General features: G+C 43.0%; 1 protein-coding gene across 1 annotated transcript in view; it reads right to left on the bottom strand.

Annotated features, from left to right (window-relative positions):
* Positions 1-25,957, bottom strand: part of LOC309556168 (uncharacterized protein) — a 216,924-nt gene that overhangs the window by 118,322 nt on the left and 72,645 nt on the right. Inside the window, exons 8-13 of the mRNA XM_082258529.1 lie at positions 24,949-25,050; positions 24,288-24,386; positions 21,180-21,380; positions 15,717-15,818; positions 6,923-7,021; positions 791-919 (exon numbers count right to left, since the gene is read on the bottom strand). Coding sequence (XP_082114655.1) covers positions 791-919; positions 6,923-7,021; positions 15,717-15,818; positions 21,180-21,380; positions 24,288-24,386; positions 24,949-25,050 — 732 coding nt within the window. The remainder of the gene's footprint in view (positions 1-790; positions 920-6,922; positions 7,022-15,716; positions 15,819-21,179; positions 21,381-24,287; positions 24,387-24,948; positions 25,051-25,957) is intronic.

Below are 25,957 nucleotides of genomic sequence, written 5' to 3' on the forward strand. Positions count from 1 at the left end.
AAGGACGCCAATTTCGTTTAGGTACAGCGTTGCACAAACGCGCAATTGTCCGTTAAAGTCACGCAGTGCCGAATCGCAAAATACCCCCTGGTGAGGAAGGGGGTAAAATCTTTCGGGGCTTAAGTGGTTAAAGCACAACATTACATGGATATGAAAGCCTAAAGCCCCGTACACACGTACCGATCGTCGGCCGAAAAGCTTTGGCCGACGACCGGTCTGCCGATTGTAGGCTTGTTAGTATGATGCCTCCGACAGCAGGCAGCGCACATTCGGCCGAAAAGAATCTGTCATGCAAGCATTAAAATTTTTGTATGCCGACACCAGAGCGGCCGATTGTTCGCCAGTCAGTACAGAATTCGGCCGACAGACCGCAGATTTGCAATACTGGGCATGCTCAGAAAAGGAAAAACACAGGGAAAGTTAACCATCACATGACATCACTTCTGCAGTCGGCTGTAGTCGGCGGACAAAATTCTTGTGCTGTCTTTTGCACTTTTCAGCGGACACCGACAGCCCTGGACAAAAGACGGCCGATCGTTCGCCGACGATCGGTATGTGTGTACGGGGCTTAAGCTTCATCAAAATATTAAAAAAATCAGCACCAGCGTTATGTTGATTAGACATTTGGTGTGTATTTTTTTTTTTTTTTTTAAGGGAAAGGGAGCATTGCTTTAAAAAAAAAAAAAATCTGGTAAAGATGTGTACAGATTGTCTTTGAAGACTTGCTGTTTGTAATAGTTGAATGGGTCCGTTCATCAATTACAACCCTTGCTTCGAACAGTTTCCGCACCTGGTTGGGCTGGTTCACACAGCACAGAGCCTCAGCCTCGCTCTTTACATTGGACAGATAGTCAAGAATAAGCTCTACGATTGGCAGGTGGCAGTGGCGGACGGCGGTGTGAAGCGCATTCTCTTGTGCCTAGGATGAGAGAAGCAAAGATCAGACATTTAAAGTGATTCTGAGACCTAAAAATTTAGAAATCTTTTTTTTTTTTTTGAAGTCCGAATTTTTCATTTTTTTTTGCTACATTTTTTTTCCTTGCATCCAATTGCTGGGCAGTGGCGGAGCTACGGCACTAACTTTTACAGCAGGATTATCTGGCAGAACCTTTCTGCTTGGCATGATCTGTAACTAATATAAGTATAATGAACGGGGTGGTAAGAGTCGTCCCCCCCCCCCCCCCCCCCGGAGCAGGAAGCTGGTAACAAACCTTTTTTTGTAGTGCTCCATCCATTTACAGTGGATATAAAAACTCTACACACCCCTGGTAAAATGTCAGGTCTCTTTAAAGCGGAGTTCCACCCTGGTTATACATTTTTTAATAAAAATACCCCCGGGACAGTCAGGGCTAGTACATTCCACAATGGATAGCCTCTGATCTGTCCCGGGTTGCACTTACCTTTTAGGAGAAATACTTACCTTGAAAACGTCTTGTCCAGCGCTGCCATCTCAGGTGTGGGCAGCTTGAAGCCGGCGCGATCCTCTTCTGTGTCCTCTTCCGTCTTCTTCAGTCCCACGATGCCCTGCGCCGGCCCCGCCGTCACTTCCGGTGCGCGCGCGTCATCCCTCCACAGCTTCTGGGCATGCCCAGTAGCTGTTTAGAAGGGAATGATGCGCGCACCGGAACTGACGGCGGGGCCGGTGCAGTGCATCATGGGACCAAAGAAGACGGAAGAGGACGCAGAAGAGGATCTCGCCGGCTTCAAGCTGCCCACACCTGAGATGGCAGCGCTGGACAACACTTTTTCAAGGTAAGTATTTCTCCTAAAAGGTAAGTGCAAAAAAAATCATTGCAAAAGCCAGGAAGTGACGAATCGCCCTGGCCGCCGAGGGGAGGAAGAAGGAAGTAAGGTAAGTATATTTTCTCTACGAGGTAATAAAAAATTGCGATTATCCATTTGTTTTTCAGGTGACCCGGAGCGAGAAGATGGAGGTAAGTATAAATTTAGGGTGGAACTCCGCTTTAATGTAATCTTTAAACTGTACAACTCAGCTGAACAACAAACTGAAATCTTTTAGGTGGAGGGAAGTAAAAATGAAAAAACTAAAGTAAAATGGTTGCATAAGTGTGCGCACCCTTACACTCAGAGATGTATAGTAACTAAGTAGAACTACTTCACTACTGTACTTAAGTACGGAAAGGCGGTATCTGTACTTTCCTAGAGTAGAATTTTTTTCTCCTACTTCCACTTTTACTTCACTACATTTTTTCGATGATTTCAATACTTCTACTCCAATATTTTTTTTGTGCTGCATAGTTACTCGTTACAATTATAAAAATTACCACTGCCAGAACAGTAGATGGCAGGTTTCATGAAGCTCTAAACATGTGTATTATCAGCGCATACGAAAATAAATGCTACTGTATGTATAAATAAAAGCTGCATTTGAAATAATAAAAAACAATATGATGTTCAAACTATTGACTTCTTTCTTTAATAACTACATAACACAGTACCTGTACTTTTACTTTCAGTACTTGAGTAGCAAAATTTAAAAAAAAACTACTTGCAATACTTAAGTACAAAAAATGTTGAATACTTTAGTACTTCTACTCAAGTCACTTTTTGATCAAGCACTTTCACTTCTACTCAAGTCACTTTTTGATCGAGCACTTTTACTCAAGTATGGGTTTCGAGTACTTTATACAACTCTGCTTACACTAATACTTTTGATTTTATTACAGCACTCAGTATTTTTGGGTATGAGTCTATCAGCATGGCACATCTTGACTTGGCAATATTTGCCCACTCCTTTTTGCAAAAACACTCCAAATCTGTCAGATTGTGAGAACATCTCCTGTGCACAGCCCTCTTCAGATCCCCACCACAGATTTTCAATGGGATTCAGGTCTGGGCTCTGGCTGGGCCATTCCAAAACTTTAATCCTCTCCTGGTGAAGCCATTCCTTTGTTGATTTGGATGTACGGTTTGGGTCGTTGTCATGCTGAAAGATGAAGTTCCTCTTCATGTTCAGCTTTCTAGCAGAAGCCTGAAGGTTTTGTGCCAATACTGACTGATATTTGGAACTGTTCATAATTCCCTCTACCATGAATAAGGCCCCTCTTCCAGCTGAAGAAAAACAGCCCCGAAGCATGATGCTGCCACCACCATGCTTCACGGTGGGTATGGTGTTCTTTTGGTGATGTGCAGTTTTGTTTTAGCGCCAAACATATCTTTTAGAATTATGGCCAGAAAGTTCAACCATGGCTTCATCAGATCACATTTTCCCCACATGCTTTTGGGAGACTTCAGACTTCAGACGACACTTGAAAAAACCCATGGGTCCTTAAAGAACTGAGCTCTGTCATTTCAAAGCCTTTGTTTCTAATTTTTAGGGACTATTTAATGACTGGAATAGTACCACTGGATTGGCGTAAGGCCAATGTGGTGCCTATATTTAACCACCTCAATACTGGACACTTTTACCCCCTTCCTTCCCAGGCCAATTTTCATCTTTTAGCGCTGTCGCAATTTTAATGACAATTGCACGGTCACGCAACACTGTACCCAAGCTAATTTTTTTCATTTTGTTCACACAAATCGATTTCTTTTGGTGGTATTTAAATTTTTTTTCTTTTTTTGCTAAATAATCAGAAAAAGAACAAAAATGTTGAAAAAAAAAAAAAAACGCTTCTTCTTCGCTTCGGTTATAAAATTTAGCAAATAAATAATTGTTCTTTATAATTTCAGGCCAGAATGTATTCTGCTACATTTCTCTGGTGAAAATAACCCAAATCAGTGTATATTATTTAGTTTGCTGACAAAGTCACATGACGCAACGCGTACGGGGGAGGAGCCTACTCGCCAGACGTCAGACCCAGGAAGGTCTTGTCTCCACACGCTGTCAGCCTGTCTTAGCCGCACTGTCTTAAGTGCCGCCTCTGTAAGTGCCATACGTTTTTGATCTCTAATAAAACATTAAACTGAGAGCATTAGATCCCTTTAGATTAGATTCTCCCTTTCTTTGCCTGAGTGTTACCGGGACCTGGAGGCTGGTTCACTGGAGGTCGGAGCCTTGGAGAGGAGGGATAGGCAGACCATCTCTATACCACTGATGCGTATGTGACTCTTTATGAGTCTATCTATGAGGTGAGCTGCTTAAAGAGCACCAGTCACTTGGAGCACCTTTATGAGTGGAGCGGAGTGAAGCACTATTTCACAGTCTGAGCACAGCACAGATTATTTGATTGGGATATTTGTAGCACTTTCTCCTTGGAATTAAGGACTTTGTTTGGAACTTTTTTCAGTCAATTTGTATTTTTGCACCATTGCATTATTATTTATTATTGGGATTATTTATCCATAGTGTCATTTATTATTGTGATTTTTTACTGCACATTTTGTGCACGATTCATAATATTGGTTTACTACTTATAGTGATATCTCATCTTATTTGATTTATGTGTGATTTGAGTCACTATTGCACTTGTTTTACTTTGGCGCAGCATTATTTACTATATACAGTATATCTATATATACAGGGCCGCTGATAGGGGGGGACCACCAGCCCTCTTGTAGAGGGCCTGAGCACACAGGGGGGCCCACACAGAGAGGGGGATTGGTGATGGACAACAAATGCAGAAATCTTCCTCCAGCACCTGAATCTGATCTGTCCCTCTCCCTGCTATCAGCTTTTATCTGCTGAGAAAGAGACAGTCGTCCCTCACTAATCCCCCTCCCTTGTGTGCCCCCCTCCCAGCACTTATCTCTGCTCAGGAGTTTATTTGTAACTTTGTTTCTCTCTCTCTGTCTCTCTGATCACTGAGCTCCAACTGCCCAGCCTGTATATTTTTCTCATCTCCTCTTCTTTTTTATTTAACATAGTTTTTTTTTTTTTTAGATTTAGCAGGAATTATGCGAGTTATGTTATATTTGTGTCTGCTAATTGTGATTTTGTTGTAATTTTAGCTAAATATATCTTTAATATTTTCTTGGGGGGGCCCTGCCAGGTAGTCTGTACGGGGCCCCGCGATTTCTAACAGCAGCCCTGTATATATATATAATAAAAATTAGAATATCGTGCAAAAGTTCATTTATTTCAGTAATGCAACTTAAAAGGGGAAACTAATATATGAGATAGACTCATTACATGCAAAGCAAGATAGTTCAAGCCGTGATTTGTCATAATTGTGATGATGATGGCTTACAGCTCATGAAAACCCAAAATTCACAATCTCAGTAAATTAGAATAATTTTTCCCATAGCCCTTTATTGCGTTTCCTTGGGTTTTTTTTTTTCTTTGCTCATCTTGATTGCCCCAGTTGTAGAGGTACCCCGTTTTATCTAGGATGAAATGGTGATGTTATAGCATCTAAATTATATACATTATAGATGCCCAAGGCCCCAACTGTGTGAGCTAAAATCCCCCCCCCCTTTTTTTTTCCCTCAAGAGCTGGTTCTGGCCCGCTCAGTAGATTGTCTTAAAAAAGGCCTGGATTGTTTCCTGAATGCACATAATATAACTGGGTAACGCCTGACCTCTGTGATTGCCAACAAGAGTTTTGCCACCAAGTACTAGGTCATGTTTTGCGAAGGGGTCAAATACTTGTTTCACTCATTAAAATGTAAATCAATTTATAACTTTTTTGAAATGCATTTTTTCTGAATATTTTTGTTATTATTCTGTCTCTCACTGTTAAAATAAACCGACCATTAAAATTATAGACTGATCATTTCTTTGTCAGTGGGCAAACATACAAAATCAGCAGGGGATCAAATACTTTTTTCCCCTCACTGTAGATGGATTTCACCCTAACTTATTCGAACTTCAGTGACATAGGTGGAGCAAAGAATCTACTGACACAGGGACCTCTACGAATGACCTACGTCGCTGGACTCCTCCCCTTGTGGGCAGCGCTCGCGCGCCGCCGGAGGCTCGCTCCCACTGTTTTCAGTCACAGCGGGAGTCAGGCCAGGGGAGGAGCAGCGGCGATCGCCGCCGCTCTTCCCCGATCGTCGGGGAATCGAGTCTGGAGATCCGCCCACTTGTGTAAACAGAGCGGGTGGATCTCCTAAGTGACAGACAGTGACAGATTGCAGGATTCAGCATAGCTGAACATGCGATCTGTCCCTGTGTCACTCAGTCACCTCCCCCCACACACGTCAGTAAGCACCGGGCATACATTAACCCCTCCCTCTCCAATAAAATTAACCCCTTCCCTGCCAGTGTCATTTTTACAGTAACAGTGCATATGTATAGCACTGATTACTGTAGTAATGTCACTGGTACCCCCAAAAGTGTCAAAAATGTCAGTCAAGGGTCCAATCTGTCCGCCGCAATGTCGCAGTCCCGCAAAAAAAATCGCAGATCGCCGCCATTACTCGTTAAAAAAAACCCACCAAAAATGACAGAAATCTTTCCCTTAGTTAGTAAACGCAATAACTTTTGCGCAAACCAATCAAAATACGCTTATTGTGATTTTTTTACCAAACATAGGTAGCAGAAAACAAATTGGTCAAAAATTGAAAAACATTTTGATTTTTACATTTTTTTGGGGGGAATTTCATAAAAAATGTGAAAAATATTGTTATTTTTTTCGAAATTTACGCTCTTTTTTTGTTTATAGCGCAAAAAGTAAAAATCGCACAGGTGATAAAATACCACCAAAAGAAAGCTCTGTTTGTGGGAAAAAAAGGACGTAAATTTCGTTTGGGTACGGCATCGCACGACCGCGCAATTGTCAGTTAAAGTCGCACAGCGCCAAATCGCAAAAAGTGGCCTGGACGTAAGACAGCAAAATCCTCCGGTGGTAAAGTGGTTAAAAAACACATGGACAGTATACTACTGGTGGTGGTCTGCAGTTGTAAGGAGGTTTCAATACAGAAGTATAGAAAAACTTTCAGAATGAAATAAGAACCCCTATGACTGATGACCTGTAACTCAGCACCAATCAAATATCCTCAAAAAAGTATAACCAACCTTGGACTGCCATGTGACCTCTCCTCCCTCTGCGATCAGGGCGCTGATCATTTTGATGTTCCCAAACTGAGCTGCCACATGCATGGCTGTCTCCCCATTCTGCCAAAAAAGAAGAAATAGAAAACATGGTTGACATTTCCAAGCACAGTTTTTCTCTGTCCTGCTCCAGATTTTAGTCAGTCCTTACTACTATGCTGCAAGTACACTCACGTCTTAGACCAGCATCCTCTACTCAGGTTCTGGCTGTCATTACACGTTCCTCCTGGCTCTCAAAGGAGCATAGAAAATGAATAACACTACACCCCAATGGTTGGTTTCTTCTGCATGGCTGTGGTCATTCTGGGAAAGAAAGCAGGCGGCATTGTGTGTCTGACTGCACATGCAATGTCACAATGTTCCCTACAGCATCACCGGGAGTCTTCCTGTGACAATTTTTTGCAAAGTCAAAAGGATGCCCCCATATGGCCAGACCTAAACATAGGTCACTCAGGCACTGGATATTGCATCAAAGGATGAGGCCTGTGAACACACTAAATTCCATTATGAAAAAGTGGAGGCACTCAGGGGTAGCCCCGGGGTAGCAGTAGAAGGTCACACCATTACAGGACAGGCATGTGCTGTCAGCCATCTGCTTCAACTAGGGAGAAGGGCACTCTTAGTGCTCAGTAGGGTAAGGACCACTTTACATTGTTGGTCATTGGCTGAAGGTCCCCCTTACACCAGCAGAGAATGCCCCTTACATTGGTGGTCAGTGGGAAGAATACCCCCTTAACCCTTTCACTGCCAGGTCTGTATGGCGTACGGACCTACAGCACTGCTTGCAGCTGGCTGGCCAGGTCCGTACACCGTATGGACCTAATTTCTCCCAATGCTATAAGTTCATGGTCACTTCAATGACCAATAACCTATAACAGAATTGTTCAGTAAACTATGCTGAACAATTCTATACTCTCTGCTGAGCAGTTATTAACCTAAAATGTGACCCCCCGCCCCATGCCTCCCCACCTCCCGCCGCTCCCAGTCACCTGAAACTACTCCCCCCGCCCTCCCCTTTCCTATCCCCTTCAACCTCCTTCCTGCCTCACAGCACTGATCCCCCCCCCCACACCCAATCCGATCCCCCCCATATCGGCCCCTGCACCCCCCATCCATTCATCCCCCCGGTGGCATCCCTCCTGCCGCCTGCAGCTGCTCACCGGCAATGTGTCCAGCCAGCTCTCATGCTGAGCGGGGAGGCGAGGGGGCTTGGTGAATGAGAAACAAAACTTTCCCCAAAAGTAACTATAAAAACTATTATGGTTTTGAGTTAATTAATCAAGTGTATATTCCATTTATTTTTAACACATGCCAAAAACCTTTCCAGAGCACTGAGGGTTAGCAAAAGAGACTCCATGGGGAAAGTAGCCCCCTTTCTAGCTGGCCTCCTTTGATTGAAACTTAAGACTGGACCGTTCAGTAAGGAAGAGGTTGCTTGTCTTAGACTCCTTCCTGAGTGGAAACTTTAGCTTGAGCTACAATAGGCTTTTTGTAATCAGCATTTTGAAACCAACAACAAAAGCAAAAAGCAGAGGGCTCCACCTCCTGGCTGGATAGGAGTATATAATATTTATATGAAATAATTCACATTAACATGACTGAGAAAAGTAGATACTTATTTTTTTTTATTTTATTTTGCTACGTTTGTAAATTTTATCTCCTAAAAATAATTAAAAAAACACATATGTGTAAAACTATAATATATTTTGATTAACCACTTGACCTTTAGAAGGTTTTACCATTTTTACCATTTTTTGCTATTCAGCACTGTCATGCCACACTGTACCCAAATTAATTTTTTAACTTTTTTTTTTTTTTTACACAAATAGAGCTTTCTTTTGGTGGGATTTGACCCCCAATGTTTTTATTTTTTTTTATTTTTTATATATATAAGCGAAAAAATTATATTTTCTACTTTCCGTTACAAAACATTTCGAATAAAATCAAATTTCTTCATAAATTTAGGCCAAAATGTATTCTGCTACATGACTTTGGTAAAATAAAAATCCCAATAAGTGTATATTGATTGGCTTGTGTAAAAGTTATAGCGTTTACAAACTAGGGTATCTATACTGCAATTTACGCAACTTTTAGCGCAGCTCTGATTTTCTGACTGCCTATCACATTTCTAATGTGACTGTGATAGTGTGGCGGGCAATCAGGGACTGGCACTAACTGACACAACGTGACAATATTGTATGATTTCACTGTACAATTGACACTGGTTGGGTGACAGGGGTAATCAGGAGGGCAATCAAAGGGTTAACTGTGAACCTAACAAGTGTATGTGTGCTGATTGTACTCACAGACTGGCTGGCTTTGCTTCCTCATCTCAGCTCTGAATAATAAATGAGATCAGGAAGCAGAGAACGCCAGATCTGTATTTACTAAACACACACAGATCTCTAAGCTGTGGTTGGCCAGTGGCCACAGCCATCAGCAGGTTCACAGCCAAAATCAATGGCTGCAAGCCTGCTGACAAACCCGTGCTATGTCCAAATACAGCATGAGAGGCAGGGGGCATGCGCCTGTAAATCAGGAAGTGCCCCTACGTCGCAGGGGATCAACAAAGTGGCCAGCCAGCAGTATATGTTAAACTGCTGGTTGGCAAGTGGTTAAAGCCCAACTTTTTGGGGGGTTTTTTTGTAATTTATTTTTTTGAGTTACAAAAAAATAGGAATGCAAAACAAAGCCTATTTGACATACCCAGGCTTAACCTTCCTAGCGGGACTCGGGGTTAGATTTTAGAGCCAAAAGGGGTAGCGCTAGGAAGATCGCTGGATCCTGGTAGAGGTTTTACTTACCTTTTCTCCGGGATCCAGCGAAGAATGCGGGCGGTATGCGGCGGCGGCGGAGCTTCCTCCCGATCGTTTCCAAACCCCGGCTTCTGTCTCCGGCGACGTGACGTCCGCCGGGGGGTGGAACCGGCGGCAAATTCAAATGTAAAACACACCAAACACACTGATACCATTCAAAATAAAATCGCATTACATTGCCCCCCAGTGCCCTTTCCTGCAGTTTTACTGTACTTTTTATGTAAATATATGTATATATATATATATATATATATGTATATATATATATATATATATATATATATATATATATGTATATATATATATATATATATATGTATATATATATATATATATATATATATATATATATATATATATATATATATACGTAATTCTTGTGAATGAGCAGCCCAAACCAACTGTATACATTATATATATATATATATATATATATATATATATATATATAATATATGTATACATAATAAATGTATACATACATATATATATATATATATATATATATATATATATATATATATAATGTATACAGTTGGTTTGGGCTGCTCATTCACAAGAATTACATGCAAAATAATTGTACCGCTTTCAGCACCTAAAATCCAAAAGAATCATACCGCCAGGGAGGTTAAACAACACAATAGAACATCATAGCGCACAAACACAATTAGTACGGCAACTAATGCCCTAAGGCTCGGTTCACACAGGGGCGGCTTCAAAGTCGCCCCCGACTCTGAAGCCGCCCCGTGCAGCGCGACTTCATCGGGGCTTGCATACGGCTTCTCTAATAGAGGTCAATGCAATTCGCCCCCAAAGTAGTGCAGGAACCTTTTTCTAAGTTGGAGCGACTTGAGTTGCTCCAATTAGAACAGATCCATTGCACTGAATGGAGCGTGACTTGTCAGGTGGCTAAGTCGCCTGACAAGTTGCCCCAGTATGTACCGGGACTAAGACAAATGTGTGTGCACTATCAGAGGCATAAGAATAAAATAATTAGAGGATTTGTCCCACAGCCCTCTGAAAGTAGCCATAACTTTTACCCAAGTAGTAATACAAAATTTACTAAGGAGACATAGTGACGGAAGCCACTGTCTCCTTGGATTCAGTCCAGATGTCCCAGACCTTGGAGAATTTGGCAGGACATTCTCTAGACTCTTATGTGTATTTATAAAGTGGTACCGTTTTGTTAACTATGGATTTCCAAAAATCTGATGTAGGAGCCTACGGGGATTTCCAGTGTAGGAGAATACACTTACAGTACGAGCATAGAACAGCAATCCCAACAGAGTTCTCGTAGCTCTGGAGGTGGCCAGCAAATGAACAAGACCCAGTATACAAACATCAATGGGCAAGGGCACCGAGACAGTCGTGACCGAACAAATGCACTTAGAGATATCTGTCCAAAGGACCTAATAAAAGGGCATTCCCAAAAGACATGCATAAATGTGTCAGGATCCCCTGGACAACGCCAAGAACGAGATGGGTGTGAGAGGAAGATCCTGTGCAGTTTTTGAGGAGTAAAATTTACTCTATGGAGAATTTTAAATTGAATCAATCGGTCTCTGGCAGTGACCAACTGTTCCATGGGATACTTCCAAATGTCCAGTTGACCAAACCAAAAATTTGGTGCAAAGCAGGGGCGTAACTACAGGGGTTTCAGGGGTTGCATTTGCAACCGGGCCCCATGCTCCAGGGGGCCTGTGCGGCTCCCCTGTACACCTGGATAGGAGGGGCGGCGGGGGCAGCATGTAGAGAAATCACTGTCCTCCTTTTTCCTCCTGTAGCTGCAGGAGGAAGATAGAGGAGATTGGTTCCTCTGTATGCTGCCCCCGCCACTCCTCCTATCCAGTTCACTTGTGTTCTGCTGTCTCTGGGCCCCTGTGTGCTGCTCTGGTCCCTCCCACTGTGCTCCCTTCCCTCTCCTGCCGGCTGCTGCAGGGGATGTGTCACAATAGAGAACCAGGAAGGGGTCGGTAAATATGTAATTTACCAGCTCCTTCCTTTTCTGAATGGACAGAGTCATAGTCAGTGACATTGTAAAAAAAAATAAATAAAATGATGAAAAATAATACAATTAAAGTATCAAATAATAAAAACTACTGACACCAGTGGGTGAACTTCCAGGATCGCAAAGGTCACACTTGCGACTGGACCCTGGCATTCCACCACCGTGGGGGGGCCCCAAGATGGCAGGAAGGGGGCCAACTGCAGAACTTGTGAAAGGGTCCTGCTGCGGGACTGTAAAAAAAAAAAAGGCCCCGCACTGAGAGTAAAGGGCCCTAGGATCAGTGGGAAGAGCCCCAGGCTTGAAGGGAAGGGGTCCGGGGGGCCCTTCATGGTTTATTGCACCGGGGCCCTGAAGGTTCTAGTTACACCTCTGGTGCAAAGCACCTATCTCCTGCGCTCTGAGAGGTAATCTTCTAACCACATCCTGCCACACCCCTGTGGCTAAAGAAAACCTTCTACTTGGCTTCTCTTGGATACTTCGGCCTTGCAGATTTTCGACTTCCAAATGTCCTCCTAGTCCTCCGAATCTAGCTCCGGAACCTCCCCGCACCAGCCCGATAACAGTGTATCAAGGCCTTCATAGTAGGCGGAAGGGCTTTGTATGTTAGAGCACTGTTTCTCTACCTTTTTTCAGTCAAGACACCCTTTAAAAGTTATGGACAGTCTTGAGGCACCCCCAATCTAAAATGTAAAAACTATTGTAATAGTTTTACATAATGCAGCAACATCCACACAAGTAGGACACCCAAAGGTAGAGGGGATTTATTCTTCCAAAGCAAATACACTTTCAAGTACAAGTTACAAGTTTCTCTTCTCCTTCAGTTTTTCTCCATCACTTAGCTAAGGTGACCCCAACGCTGATGGAGAGAGGCAAGGAAGGGTCAAACAAGAATCCTCCACATCAACTCATGATACCATTGGTCGTTAGGATGCTGGAAGCTAGAAGGTTGTAACGGTGCACAATGACAATCTGTGGCTTTGTGTAACTAAAAGGACAGCCTTCATCCACATGCTGGCTTGTAAACAATTTTTGGGTAATTTTTAGGCATTTTGCCAAGGCACCTCTGAAAAAACCTCAAGGCCCCCCAGGGTGCCTGTACACCCTGGTTGAAAAAGGCTGTGTTAGAGAGCCGAACTTGTACTTTCAATCAGCTAAGCACAATGTAGGTGCTGCAAAACATAAATTGTGCAGTTATAGGCAGGGCTTTTTTTTCTCAGAAAATAGGTGCAGGAACTCAACCATGACCCCCTAAACCCCCCCCCCCCCCTCGACCCCCACACACACCCTCCAAACTGCATCAAGTACTGGGTGTGGTTAAATTTCACTAAGAGTGGGAGGGTCTTAAAGGCGTATTAAATACCAGGAGTGCATTACATACAGAATGCAGAGTTCAGGGGTGTGCTGTATACAGAATGCAGAGTTCAGGGGTGTGCTATATACAGAATGCAGAGTTCAGGGGTGTGCTGTATACAGAATGCAGAGTTCAGGGGTGTGCTGTATACAGAATGCAGAGTTCAGGGGTGTGCTGTATACAGAATGCAGAGTTCAGGGGTGTGCTGTATACAGAATGCAGAGTTCAGGGGTGTGCTGTATACAGAATGCAGAGTTCAGGGGTGTGCTGTATACAGAATGCAGAGTTCAGGGGTGTGCTGTATACAGAATGCAGAGTTCAGGGGTGTGCTGTATACAGAATGCAGAGTTCAGGGGTGTGCTGTATACAGAATGCAGAGTTCAGGGGCGTGCTGTATACAGAATGCAGAGTTCAGGGGTGTGCTGTATACAGAATGCAGAGTTCAGGGGTGTGCTGTATACAGAATGCAGAGTTCAGGGGCGTGCTGTATACAGAATGCAGAGTTCAGGGGTGTGCTGTATACAGAATGCAGAGTTCAGGGGTGTGCTGTATACAGAATGCAGAGTTCAGTGGTGTGCTGTATACAGAATGCAGAGTTCAGGGGCGTGCTGTATACAGAATGCAGAGTTCAGGGGTGTGCTGTATACAGAATGCAGAGTTCAGGGGCATGCTGTATACAGAATGCAGAGTTCAGGGGTGTGCTGTATACAGAATGCAGAGTTCAGGGGTGTGCTGTATACAGAGTGCACAGTTCAGCCTTCTTCCACAGCTGCTTACTGCTGCATCCCCCATTCACATCTCACCCTTACCCCTCTTCAGCTTTGACCTTTGCATACAACCCCTCCTCCACTGCCTCCATCTTCTCCCCCCCACCTTAAAAGCTCCACCATCTTCTACATGTCTTACTATTGTTGCTGTATTAAGTTGAAGCCCCCAGCCGGCTCTAGCGCCTCCCCGCACACTGTAGGTGGCTTGCAGGGAGATCATCCAGTGGGGGTGTCGGCATCCGCACTGCACACTGGGCACCTACATCTCCCTTGTCCCCATCCTGCACTAAGTGGGAGCCGCTCTAGGGATCAGATCTGTGGGAGCCGTTGGGAGACAAGCTGTCCCTTGTAAAGACAAAAGCCGGATTTCTATGTTTACAAGTGATAGTGCTGAGCAGAAAGCAGAAGTTCTGAGCCAGAGGTGGTGGATCAGAGGTCCGCCAAGTTCCAGCTGGAAAAAAAGCTCTGGTTATAGGTTGTTTTGTGTAGAACGCTGCCATAGCCTGCGTAGAAAAGCCTGTCCCCTTCCAGCATTCTCTAGCCACTTAAGCCCCGGAGGATTTTCCTGCTCAAAGACCAGGGCCTATTTTGCGATTCGGCACTGCGTGACTTTAACGGACAATTGCGCGGTCGTGCGACGCTGTACCCAAATGAATTTGACGTCCTTTTTTTCCCACAAACAGGGCTTTCATTTGGTGGTATTTGATCACCTGTGCGATTTTTACTTTTTGCGCTATAAGCAAAAAAAGAGCGTCAATTTTGAAAAAATAACAATATTTTTCCCTCCAAAAAAAAATGTAAAAATCAAAATTTTTTAACATTTTAGGCCAATTTGTTTTTTGCTACATATTTTTGGTAATAAAATCGCAATAAGCGTTTTTGGATTGGTTTGCGCAAAAGTGATTGCGTTTACTAACTAAGGGAAAGATTTATGTCATTTTTATTGTTTTTTTTTTTAACTAGTAATGGCGGCGATCTGCGATTTTTTTTTGCGGGACTGTGACATTGCGGCGGACAGATCGGACCCCTGACTAACATTTTTGACACTTTTGGGGGTACCAGTGACATTACTACAGTAATCAGTGCTAAAAAATATGCACTGTTACTGTAAAAATTACACTGGCAGGGAAGGGGTTAACTTTATTAGTGATCAAGGGGTTAAGTGTGTCCTAGGGGCGTGATTCTAACTGTCAAGGGGCGTGGCTTGTGATGTAACCACAGAGACATACGATCCTACATAGCAGGATCGTATGATCTCTGCAGTTACACCAGGGAGAATGACAGGCGGCTTTCCAGCGGGAGATCGCGAGTGACCGGCGGACATCGGAGCCGCCAGTCACTCGCGCGTGGATGTCAGGGAACGAGCGGGGCGGTATCGCGCCTCCGGCGGTGCGCGCTCGCCCCCGGCGGCGCGCGCTCGCCCCCAAGACGCTCGTGGGCGAGCGACGTACCGGTACGTCGATTTGCCCAGGAGGGGCTGACTGCTGCCGTATATAGTCGTGCGGCGGTCGGCAAGTGGTTAAAGATGGACTCTTGGTCTCAATGGAGCGGCCTCTCATGTACCCTGCTGACTGGAGAGCTCTAACTGCTAAATGGCAGAAGAAGTGTCATACCTCTACAGAGAGACCACTGCTTCCCATAGAGAGCAAGTGTCCTTCTTTGCAACATGCTGGCAAGGGGCAGTTATGTGAGTCTAAATAGTGTGCACATGCTGATAGCCAATTAGGTTAAATTAATTTGTATTTGTAATTGTTATCTTCCCACCTATCTCCATTGTCTTTCTATGAAAGCCCCAGACAAAGGGATCTGCACTCACGGCTCTTTCCATGTTGACGTCGGCTCCGCTCTTCAGCAGAATTTCAGCCACTTTTTCGCCATCTTTGATTCGGGCCGCGATATGTAGAGGTGTCTCCTGGTCCTGGGATATAATCAAAAGGTAAGACAAGGCTTTTATTTATTTATTTATTTTTTTGCTCAAACGTACAAATAAATATAATGCTAGGTCCATTTATTATGTATTTGTTTTTAATGTGAACTCCAGAGGTCTCTGTGTAGAGATTTAGCGCCGGTTCACACTGCAGCGACGCTACTTCGCACCGTGACCTCTGAGGTCGCGGTGCGAGCAGCGCGCCGCGACCTCGGAGCGGCCGCCACGGACTTCATAACATTGAAGTCTATGGCGGTCGCCTCCGGGTCGCCCCAAAGAAGCTCCGGACCCTTTTTCTAGGTCGGAGCGACTTGTGTCGCTCCTATTAGAACGGGTCCGCAGCTTCCCTATGGGAGGCGACCTGCGGCGACCTGTGAGGCGACCAGGTCGCCTCACAGGTCGCCCAGGTCGCCTCACAGGTCGCCCTAGTGTGAACGGGGGCTTAAAGGGAACCTGTCATGGGAGACATGCATGGTTTGCCAACGCCGAAATCCTTCTGGAAATCATGTCATGCTGATTCTTTGGCTTCATTGCGCACAAATGGCCATCTGTGTAAAGGCCTAGGGCAGTGATGGCAAGCCTTGGCGCCCCAGATGTTTTGTAACTACATTTCCCATGATGCTCCACTACACTGCAGATTGCAAGAGCATCATGGGAAATGTAGTTACAAAACATCAGGGGTGCCAAGGTTCTCCATCACTGATCTAGGACATTAGAACCACTTTAAGGATAAGGTGGAAAGTACACATTGTGACAGATCTAGCCGGGACTGGGGCTTTTGGAGAGGACTGGGAGCAAGCATCTTACCCACTGACTATGGGCCCTGGCATTTAAGGGAACACTACTCTTTGGAAGGTGTATGCCCGGGGGATCTGTGGAGTGCTCTTGTCTCTGATTCAAGTTCCTAAATAAAATTGATGTCCTTTTTTTCCCACAAACAGAGCTTTCTTTTGGTGGTATTTGATCACCTGTGCGATTTTTATTTTTTTGCGCTATAAACAAAAAAAGAGCGTAAATTTTGAAGAAATAACAATATTTTTCACATTTTTTTATATGAAATTCTCAAAAAAAAAATGTAAAAATCTAAATTTTTTAACATTTTAGGCCAATTTCTTTTCTGCTACATATTTTTGGCAAAAAAAAAAAAATCGCAATAAGCGTATTTTGATTGGTTTGCGCAAAAGTTTTTTTTTTTTTACCAAAAATATGTAGCAGAAAAGAAATTGGCCTAAAATGTTAAAAAATTTAGATTTATGAGAATTTCATATAAAAAAAAATGTGAAAAATATAGTTATTTCTTCAAAATTGACGCTCTTTTTTTGTCAAATTTAGGCAAATTGGCCTAAGAGGATGAAATATTTAGATTTTTTATTTTTTTGGGGGGGGAATGTTATACAGCAGAATGTGAAAAATATTAATTTTTTTTATAAATTTTTTTTTTCAGAATTGTCTATCTTAATTTTTAACAAAAAAAAGAATAACAGTGTGGTGCTACTACTGGTTGGTGCACCAAAACATAAAAAATGATGGTATATTTGGTGCTAAATGGTTGCTCCGCGTATAGTATACATAAAATGCAAATAGAAAAGTGTAAAAAATGTCAGTTAGGGGTCGGATCTGTCCACCGCAATGTCGCAGTCCCGCTAAAAATCGCAGATCGCCGCCATTACTAGTAGAAAAAAATAATAAAAATGACATAAATCTTTCCCCTAGTTTGTAGACGCGATAACTTTGCGCAAACCAATCAAAATACGCTTATTGGGATTTTTTTTTTTTTTTTTTTTTACCAAAAACATGTAGCAGAATACAAAATGGGTTAAAGGATGAAAACATTCAATTTTTAATTTTTTTTTTTATTGGGAATGTTATATAGCAGAATGTGAAAAATATAATTTTTTTTTTTTTTTTTTCAGAATTGTCGTTCTTTTTTTGTTAAAAATGAAGATAAACACTGAGGCACTACTACTGGTTGGTGCACCAAAACATGAAAAATGATCGTATATTTGTTGCTAAATGGTTGCTCCATATATGGTATACATAAAATGCAAATAGGAAAACTAAAAATAAATAAATATTGTAGTGCTGTAGTGCTGTTGTGCAAACGGTGATCAATCAAATGTGCTTACAAAACATCAGATTATTGGCTAGTTGTGCAAAAATACAAAAAATGTGTAATATATATATATATATATATATATATATATATATTTATATATATATATATATATATATCTATATCTATATCTATATCTATATATATATATATATATATATATATATTTATATATATTTATATATATATATATATATCTATATATATATATAGATATAGATATATATATATATATATATATATATATATATATATATATATATATATATATATATATATATATATATATATATATATTTATATATATATATATTTATATATATATTTATATATATTTATATATATATATATATATATATATATATATATATATATATATATACAGTGGGTACGGAAAGTATTCAGACCCCCTTAAATTTTTCACTCTTTGTTATATTGCAGCCATTTGCTAAAATCATTTAAGTTCATTCTTCTTCCTCATGAATGTACACATAGCACCCCATACTGACAGAAAAACACAGAATTGTTGACATTGTTGCAGATTTATTAAAAAAGAAAAACTGAAAAATCACATGGTCCTAAGTATTCAGACCCTTTGCTGTGACACTCATATATTTAACTCAGGTGCTTTCCATTTCTTCTGATCATCCTTGAGATGGTTCTACACCTTCATTTGAGTCCAGCTGTGTTTGATTATACTGACTGGACTTGATTAGGAAAGCCACACACCTGTCTATATAAGACCTTCCAGATCACAATGCATGTCAGAGCAAATGAGAATCATGAGGTCAAAGGAACTGCCTGAAGAGCTCAAAGACAGAATTGTGGCAAGGCACAGATCTTGCCAAGGTTACAAAAAGATTTCTGCTGCACTTAAGGTTCCTAAGAGCACAGTGGCCTCCATAATCCTCAAATGGAAGACGTTTGGGATGACCAGAACCCTTCCTAGAGCTGGCCGTCCGGCCAAACTGAGCTATCGGGGGAGAAGAGCCTTGGTGAGAGAGGTAAAGAAGAACCCAAAGATCACTGTGGCTGAGCTCCAGAGATGCAGTCAGGAGATGAGAGAAAGTTGTAGAAAGTCAACCATCACTGCAGCCCTCCACCAGTCGGCGCTTTATGGCAGAGTGGCCCGACGGAAGCCTCTCCTCAGTGTAAGACACATGAAAGCCCGCATGGAGTTTGCTAAAAAACACCTGAAGGACTCCAAGATGGTGAGAAATAAGATTCTCTGGTCTGATGAGACCAAAATAGAACTTTTTGGCCTTAATTCTAAGTGGTATGTGTGGAGAAAACCAGGCACTGCTCATCACCTGTCCAATACAGTCCCAACAGTGAAGCATGGTGGTGGCAGCATCATGCTGTGGGGGTGTTTTTCAGCTGCAGGGACAGGATGACTGGTTGCAATCGAGGGAAAGATGAATGCGGCCAAGTACAGGGCTATCCTGGACAAAAACCTTCTCCAGAGTGCTCTGGACCTCAGACTGGGCCGAAGGTTTACTTTCCAACAAGACAATGACCCTAAGCACACAGCTAAAATAACGAAGGAGTGGCTTCACAACAACTCAGTGACTGTTCTTGAATGGCCCAGCCAGAGCCCTGACTTAAACCCAATTGAGCATCTCTGGAGAGACCTAAAAATGGCTGTCCACCAACGTTTACCATCCAACCTGACAGAACTGGAGAGGATCTGCAAGGAGGAATGGCAGAGGATCCCCAAATCCAGGTGTGAAAGACTTGTTGCATCTTTCCCAAAAAGACTCCTGGCTGTATTAGAACAAAAGGGGGCTTCTACTAAATACTGAGCAAAGGGTCTGAATACTTAGGACCATGTGATATTTCAGTTTTTCTTTTTTAATAAATCTGCAACAATGTCAACAATTCTGTGTTTTTCTGTCAGTATGGGGTGCTATGTGTACATTCATGAGGAAGAAGAATGAACTTAAATGATTTTAGCAAATGGCTGCAATATAACAAAGAGTGAAAAATTTAAGGGGGTCTGAATACTTTCCGTACCCACTGTATATATAGTGCAATGTATTCTATATGTATACATATAAAGTGCAACAAGCTGTATAGGCAGAAAAAAATAGCGCAAAATGCAATAAATAAAGTGCAGAACAGTAAACTACATGCAACACCCAATGACACTATTTAAAAAGTGATATAAGTGCTTAGTGTCTTCTCAGAATGTTGTAATAAATCAAACAGTAATATGATGAATGCTTCAAGTCCATAAAACAAATAATGCCAGGTGCTAGGTGTTCCTATTTTCCACGCCGGTGCTGATGTTGCTTGTCCACCACCTAGTGAAAAATTGGCCACTCACCAGAAGCAGTCAGGCCACCAAGGACCTATAATGCCCGTAGTATTTTCTCAATCTGGGAAGCAAATCCTTATAAAAAGGTAGCCAGGACCTCATATGGGAAAGTCACAATCCAAAGGTACATTTACTCAAAAGAAAGTTAGAAAAGCCCTTCATTGTGCAATGTTCTTTATTTGAAATAAGAAAGGCAATTTAATGAAATCGCTCACATTTTAGAGGGCCTCCAGTGGCACTTTCTGCAAACAAAAAGCGGTCAAAAGCAAGGAAACGCCGTTCCGCTGATGGCTTGCGTTCCACTTGCGTTCCGCTCTTCTGTGCACCCGGCCACCCGCCCGGGATGATCGGATCGGTCCGGGGCACCGCCGCAGCTGCCCACACAGCCCAAAGCGGCCCCAGGGCAGGCTGCCTACCGGGAAAGTTCCCGGTATCCCGGTAGGCCAGTCCGGCCCTGGTTCCACCCCACTCGGAAGTGATGTCGCTCAGATGACTCAATGCATTGAAGTGGCGTCATCAGGAAGTGATGGAGGGAGCTCTTTTTTTGTTTACAACGCAAAAAATAAAAATCGCACAGGTGATCAAATACCACCAAAAGAAAGTTCTATTTGTGAGGAAAAAAAGGACATCCATTTAGTTGGGTACAGCGTTGCACGACCGTACAGATGTACATTAACGCAGTGCCAAATCGCAAAAAATGGCCTGGTCATTAAGGGAGTAAAACCTTCAGGTCCAGAAGTGGTTAAGCACTTTATGGTTAGACAGCGCTGTGTTACAAAGATGTTACGTAAATTTATTTCAGCGTATCAAATTTGTAGCAGTGAGGTCCATGGAATGTGGATCTCAGCAAGTGACATTTATTATTACACAAAAAATACTTCTGAGGCATGAAATAAACAGATATCGATATTTCAGGTGTTACCTTCCCCCCTTTCGGTTGTACTTGTGCTCCAAATCCAAGCAGGGTTTGCACTACGTGCGGTTTGCAGGCCTCGGTGGCGATGTGCAGAGCGGTGTAGTCCTCTTTGGTCCTGGCATCCACTTGAGCACCCTTCTGAAGCAATGCTTTAACCACGGCGGTGTGACCTCTCCTGGCAGCAGCATGGAGACACACTGCGCCCGACTGTACACGGTATGATAGATTATTAACAATAATATAAATAAACTGCGCTGGACTTGGAATAATTAAATGTAAAAAAGCAGCTGACACAAAATCTTTGAATGTATACAAAAGATAAAAGGCAATTAAAATATAAGGTGCAGCGCTAAATAGTCTCTCCCAAAGGCCTCATCAAAAGAGGAGAAAGTTCCTTGGGTCATGCATAGTGGGAATCACCACCAACACCCGACTTTACACCCTCTTACCAAATAGACTAGGCCCCCATTACAAAGGTCTATTGGCACTTATCCACTGCAAGTACCGGCTCGGCTCCACTTGGCCCTGCTTGGCTCGGTTTGGTTTTCCACTGCATGGTACCACATGGTACGGTGTTGGAACGGTTTGGTACGGTTTGCTTTTCCACTAAAGTAGTAAGTGGGTGGGATAACAACGATTCTCTGACCAATCAGTGGCTAGTAGTGACAAACAGTCAGTGCTGCATGCAAAGGATTGTGGGATATGGTATCGGTACGGCCCTCTTGTGGCACTTTTCCACTGCAAGTACCCGCTCGGCTCCACTCAGCCCTGCTTGGCTCGGTTTGGTTTTCCACTGCATGGTACCGCACGTGTTGGAACGGTTCGGTATGGTTCGGTACGGTTTGCTTTTCCATTAAAGTAGTAAGTGGGTGGGATAAGGCAGATCAACAGATGATTCGTTTGGTGGTTCGTTTTGGTGACCGCAGTGTCCAATCCCAACAGTGAAGAGGGGGCAGCGTCCGACTCTCAGCGTGGTGTGATGTTGTCCACCATCAGAAATGGCCGTGGTGTCCTGGACTGCAAGGACGCCATGCTTCCTCCCCTTTGCCATTTTGATGTTTGGACAACACCAGACTGAGAGTCGGACGCTGTCCACTCTCTACTTGATTGTAAGTGCCTACGTTTTCCTAATAAAGTGGATTTTAATGGTATACACCAGTGGTCCTCAACCCTGGTCCTCAGGGCCCACTAACAGGCCAGGTTTGCAAGATAACTGAAGTACATCCCAGGTGATATAATTTGCTGCTCAGTGATTGCAGAACTCTAGTCTGCATCTCCCCAAGGTAATACTTAAAATCTGATTGGTTGGCAATGAGTAAGCGACATCTCTAAGTCGTGAAACGCGTCTGCCTTTGTGTCCTGCATCCACAGTGTGTTGTTCCAGTTTGCCCATTTGTTTTGATGTGGAATAAATTTTACTCCAATTTTTGATTTACATCGGAGTGCGGTCATTTTCTTCTTGCTTCAAATACTTAAAATCTGGCCTGTTAGTGGGCCGTGAGGACCGGAGTTGAGGACCACTGGTATACACTATGAGGAATTCCCTATTTATTTCCACATGACGTTATCTGCCTGAGATATTGAGTAGAGACATATACTGGAGGCTATTGGGATTGGACACTGCTGTCCCCAAACGAATAACCAAACAAATCATCTGTTGATCTGCCTACACATGGCGCTTTTCCACTGCATGGAACTGAACGGTTCGGCTCGCTTTTGCGATTTTCCACTGCATGGTACGGTGTTGGAACGGTTCGGTACGGTACGAAAGCGCTTTTTTTCACTACATGGAACTAGAACTGCACGATTAATCGTATGAAAATCGCGATCTCGATTCACCCCCCCTGACGATCTAAACCTGACATATGCTCGATTCTTTGCATAGCTGAACAGCTGTGGAAAAAAAAAAAAAAGCCTCCAGGCAAGCCTATCAGCATTAAGTCTCCCAGTAACTATAAACAAAATGATTACATTGTATCTTTCCCTTCCCTCTGCCAGGGAGAAAGGAAGTTTAACCTCTTAAAGACTAGACCTTTTTATGACACTTGTTGCTTGCAAGTTAAAATCATTTGTTTTTTGCTAGAAAAGTACTTAGAACCCCCAAACATTTTATATATTTTTTTAGCAGAGACCCTACAGAATAAAATGGCGATTGTTGTGATATTTTATGTCACACTGTATTTGCGCAGCAGTCTTTCAAACGCAATTAATAGACTTTAATGAATAAAAAAAAAAAAAAACGTAACAGTAAAGTTATCCCAATTTTTTTTTTGTTACACAGAAAATCGTGAGAGAATCGTGATCTTTATTCCAAGCTAAAAAAACGTGATTCTCATTTTGGCCAGAATCGTGCAGCTCTACATGGAACCGAACGGTACGGCTCACTTAAACAGTACCACCTCGGTTGTGGTTCCAAGAGGGCCGTACCGATACCATATCCCACAATCCTTTGCATGCAGCCTTGACTGTTTGTCACTACTAGCCACTGATTGGTCAGAGAATCGTTGTTATCCCACCCACTTACTACTTTACTGGAAAAGCAAACCGCACCAAACCGTTCCAACACCGTACCATGCGGTACCATGCAATGGAAAATCAAACAGAGCCAAGCAGGGCCGAGTGGAGCCGAGCCGGTACTTGCAGTGGAAAAGTGCCATATTTAGCGCTGCACCTTATATTTTAATTTTGTATGACAGATTATTACTTCTTGGAAGTACTTAATTGCTTATATAGCACTAACAAATTCATCAGTGATTAACAGAGGGAACTGAATCAGCTAAATCATTCTCTCCCCCAGAGGAGCTTACACTTCAATGTACCCAAAACAGTCATATAGCCCAACTACCAAGTGCCAACCCCACTCCTATTCAAAAGCCTAGGATTAGCATCATGTTAACAATACCATACATTATGACCACAAAGGACACCCTGAGGGCACTGGAAGATGGATTGAAAAATAGATGTTGCCCACTATGGGTCTACTAGAAGCCACTAATAGAAGGAGAAATGTGCCACAGTTTGGATGTTGGCATACTGAGCTGATTTAGGCGAACCATAAATGGAAAATTCAAAATTCCACCAAGAAAAAAATGCAGAAAATAGGAGTGATCTTACCTTATTTGGCATATGTAGTAGGACCCCCTTCTTCAGGAATGACAGTGCCGTCTCTGGGTGTCCGCACTGGGAGGCAATGTGCATCAGAGTGTCGCCATCCTGACATTGAAAATATTACAATTACATTTTTTTTTACAGCACCCATATTTTCCCCATACCAGGTCTACATTAAAAGCTGAACTCTGGGCTATTATAATCAGGGCTGCTGTTAGAAATCATGGGGACCCAGACAACCTACCCCCCCCCCCCCCCGAATATATCAAGACAATATTTCCACTAAAAATACATTAAAATCATTATTAGCGGACACAAACATAATAATAATTAAAAGTGTTTACGGTGATGTCCCCATAAATTCGAAAAGATCTGGCAACCTACAATTGGTAGTTTGTGCCAGCAGTGAAAGGATCTAAAGTTTTGGCAATAAGTTTCCAAACTCCATTTGGCCATTTTTGGGAATTGGAAATAAGCTGGATATAGTTAAAATTGTGTAAAAATGTCCTCGCACATGGCCAGCATCAACTCTTCGACTGTTTTTTCTATGCAGGCCAGCCTGTCTTCCTTTTCACACATACACCACTATTATTAAGGTTATTAAATAATTTCTCAATTGTTAAAAAACAGGAGAAAAAAGTGTACTGATAAAAAAATATCTACTTGCCTTGGTGCGCGCCAAAACATTAGAATGAAACTTGTCGGTCAGATTTTCCACTATGGCGGTGTTCCCTCTCTCTGCTGCAATGTGCAGCGCTGACCGCTCCAGCTGCAGAGACAAAATTATCAGTAAACGGCTTGACCGCTTCCATTCCTTTCAATGCACAGGACCTTAGTGATTAGCACTATTGCCTTGCAGTACTGGGGTTAAGGGTGCAGTCAGGGCCGGGACAAGGGGTGGGCAGGAGAGGCGGCTGAGGTATAAGAGGAGCAATGCGCTACCTGAGGGGTAGGACTGATAAGCAAGACCAGCAATAGGTGTCAACAAATATTAAATAAATAAATAATGATGAAAAAAAGAATAGAATAGAAAAAGCAGCCAATTCTATTCGGTGTCGCCACCGTGTAATGGATAATATAGACAAGGAGAGGCGGCTGCCCTGGGCACTGTGGTATCATGTGAGGTTTGGGGGCATCCAGGGCTGGGACAAGGGGTGGGTAGGGGGGACGGCTGCCCTGGGCACAATAGTTTTGCCCCGTACACACATACCGATTGTCGGCCGAACGATCGGCTGTCTTTTGTCCAGGGCTGTCGTGTCTGTTGAAAAGTGCAAAAGACTGCACAAAAATGTTGTCGGCCAACAACAGCCGACTGCAGAAGTGATGTCATGTGATGGTTAACTTTCCTTGTCTTTTTTATTTTCTGAGCATGCCCAGTCTTGCAAATCTGCTGTCTGTCGGCCGAATTCTGTACTGACTGGCGAACAATCGGCTGTTCTGGTGTCTGCCTACAAAAATTTTAAAGCATGCACATCAGATTCTATTCAGCCGAAAGTGCGCTGTCGGCTGTCGGAAGCATCATACTAACAAGCCTACAATCGGCCGATCGGTCGTCGGCCGAATATTTACGGCCGACAATCGGTACGTGTGTACGGGGCATTAATTGCAAGGATGAGGGACCCTGAACCTAACCCTAAGGGAGGGGGGGGGGCGCAGTTTGGCATCTTTGCCCTGGG

The sequence above is a fragment of the Pelophylax lessonae genome (genome assembly GCF_965119305.1).
Source record: "Pelophylax lessonae genome assembly, chromosome: 5".
Taxonomy (NCBI): domain Eukaryota; kingdom Metazoa; phylum Chordata; class Amphibia; order Anura; family Ranidae; genus Pelophylax; species Pelophylax lessonae.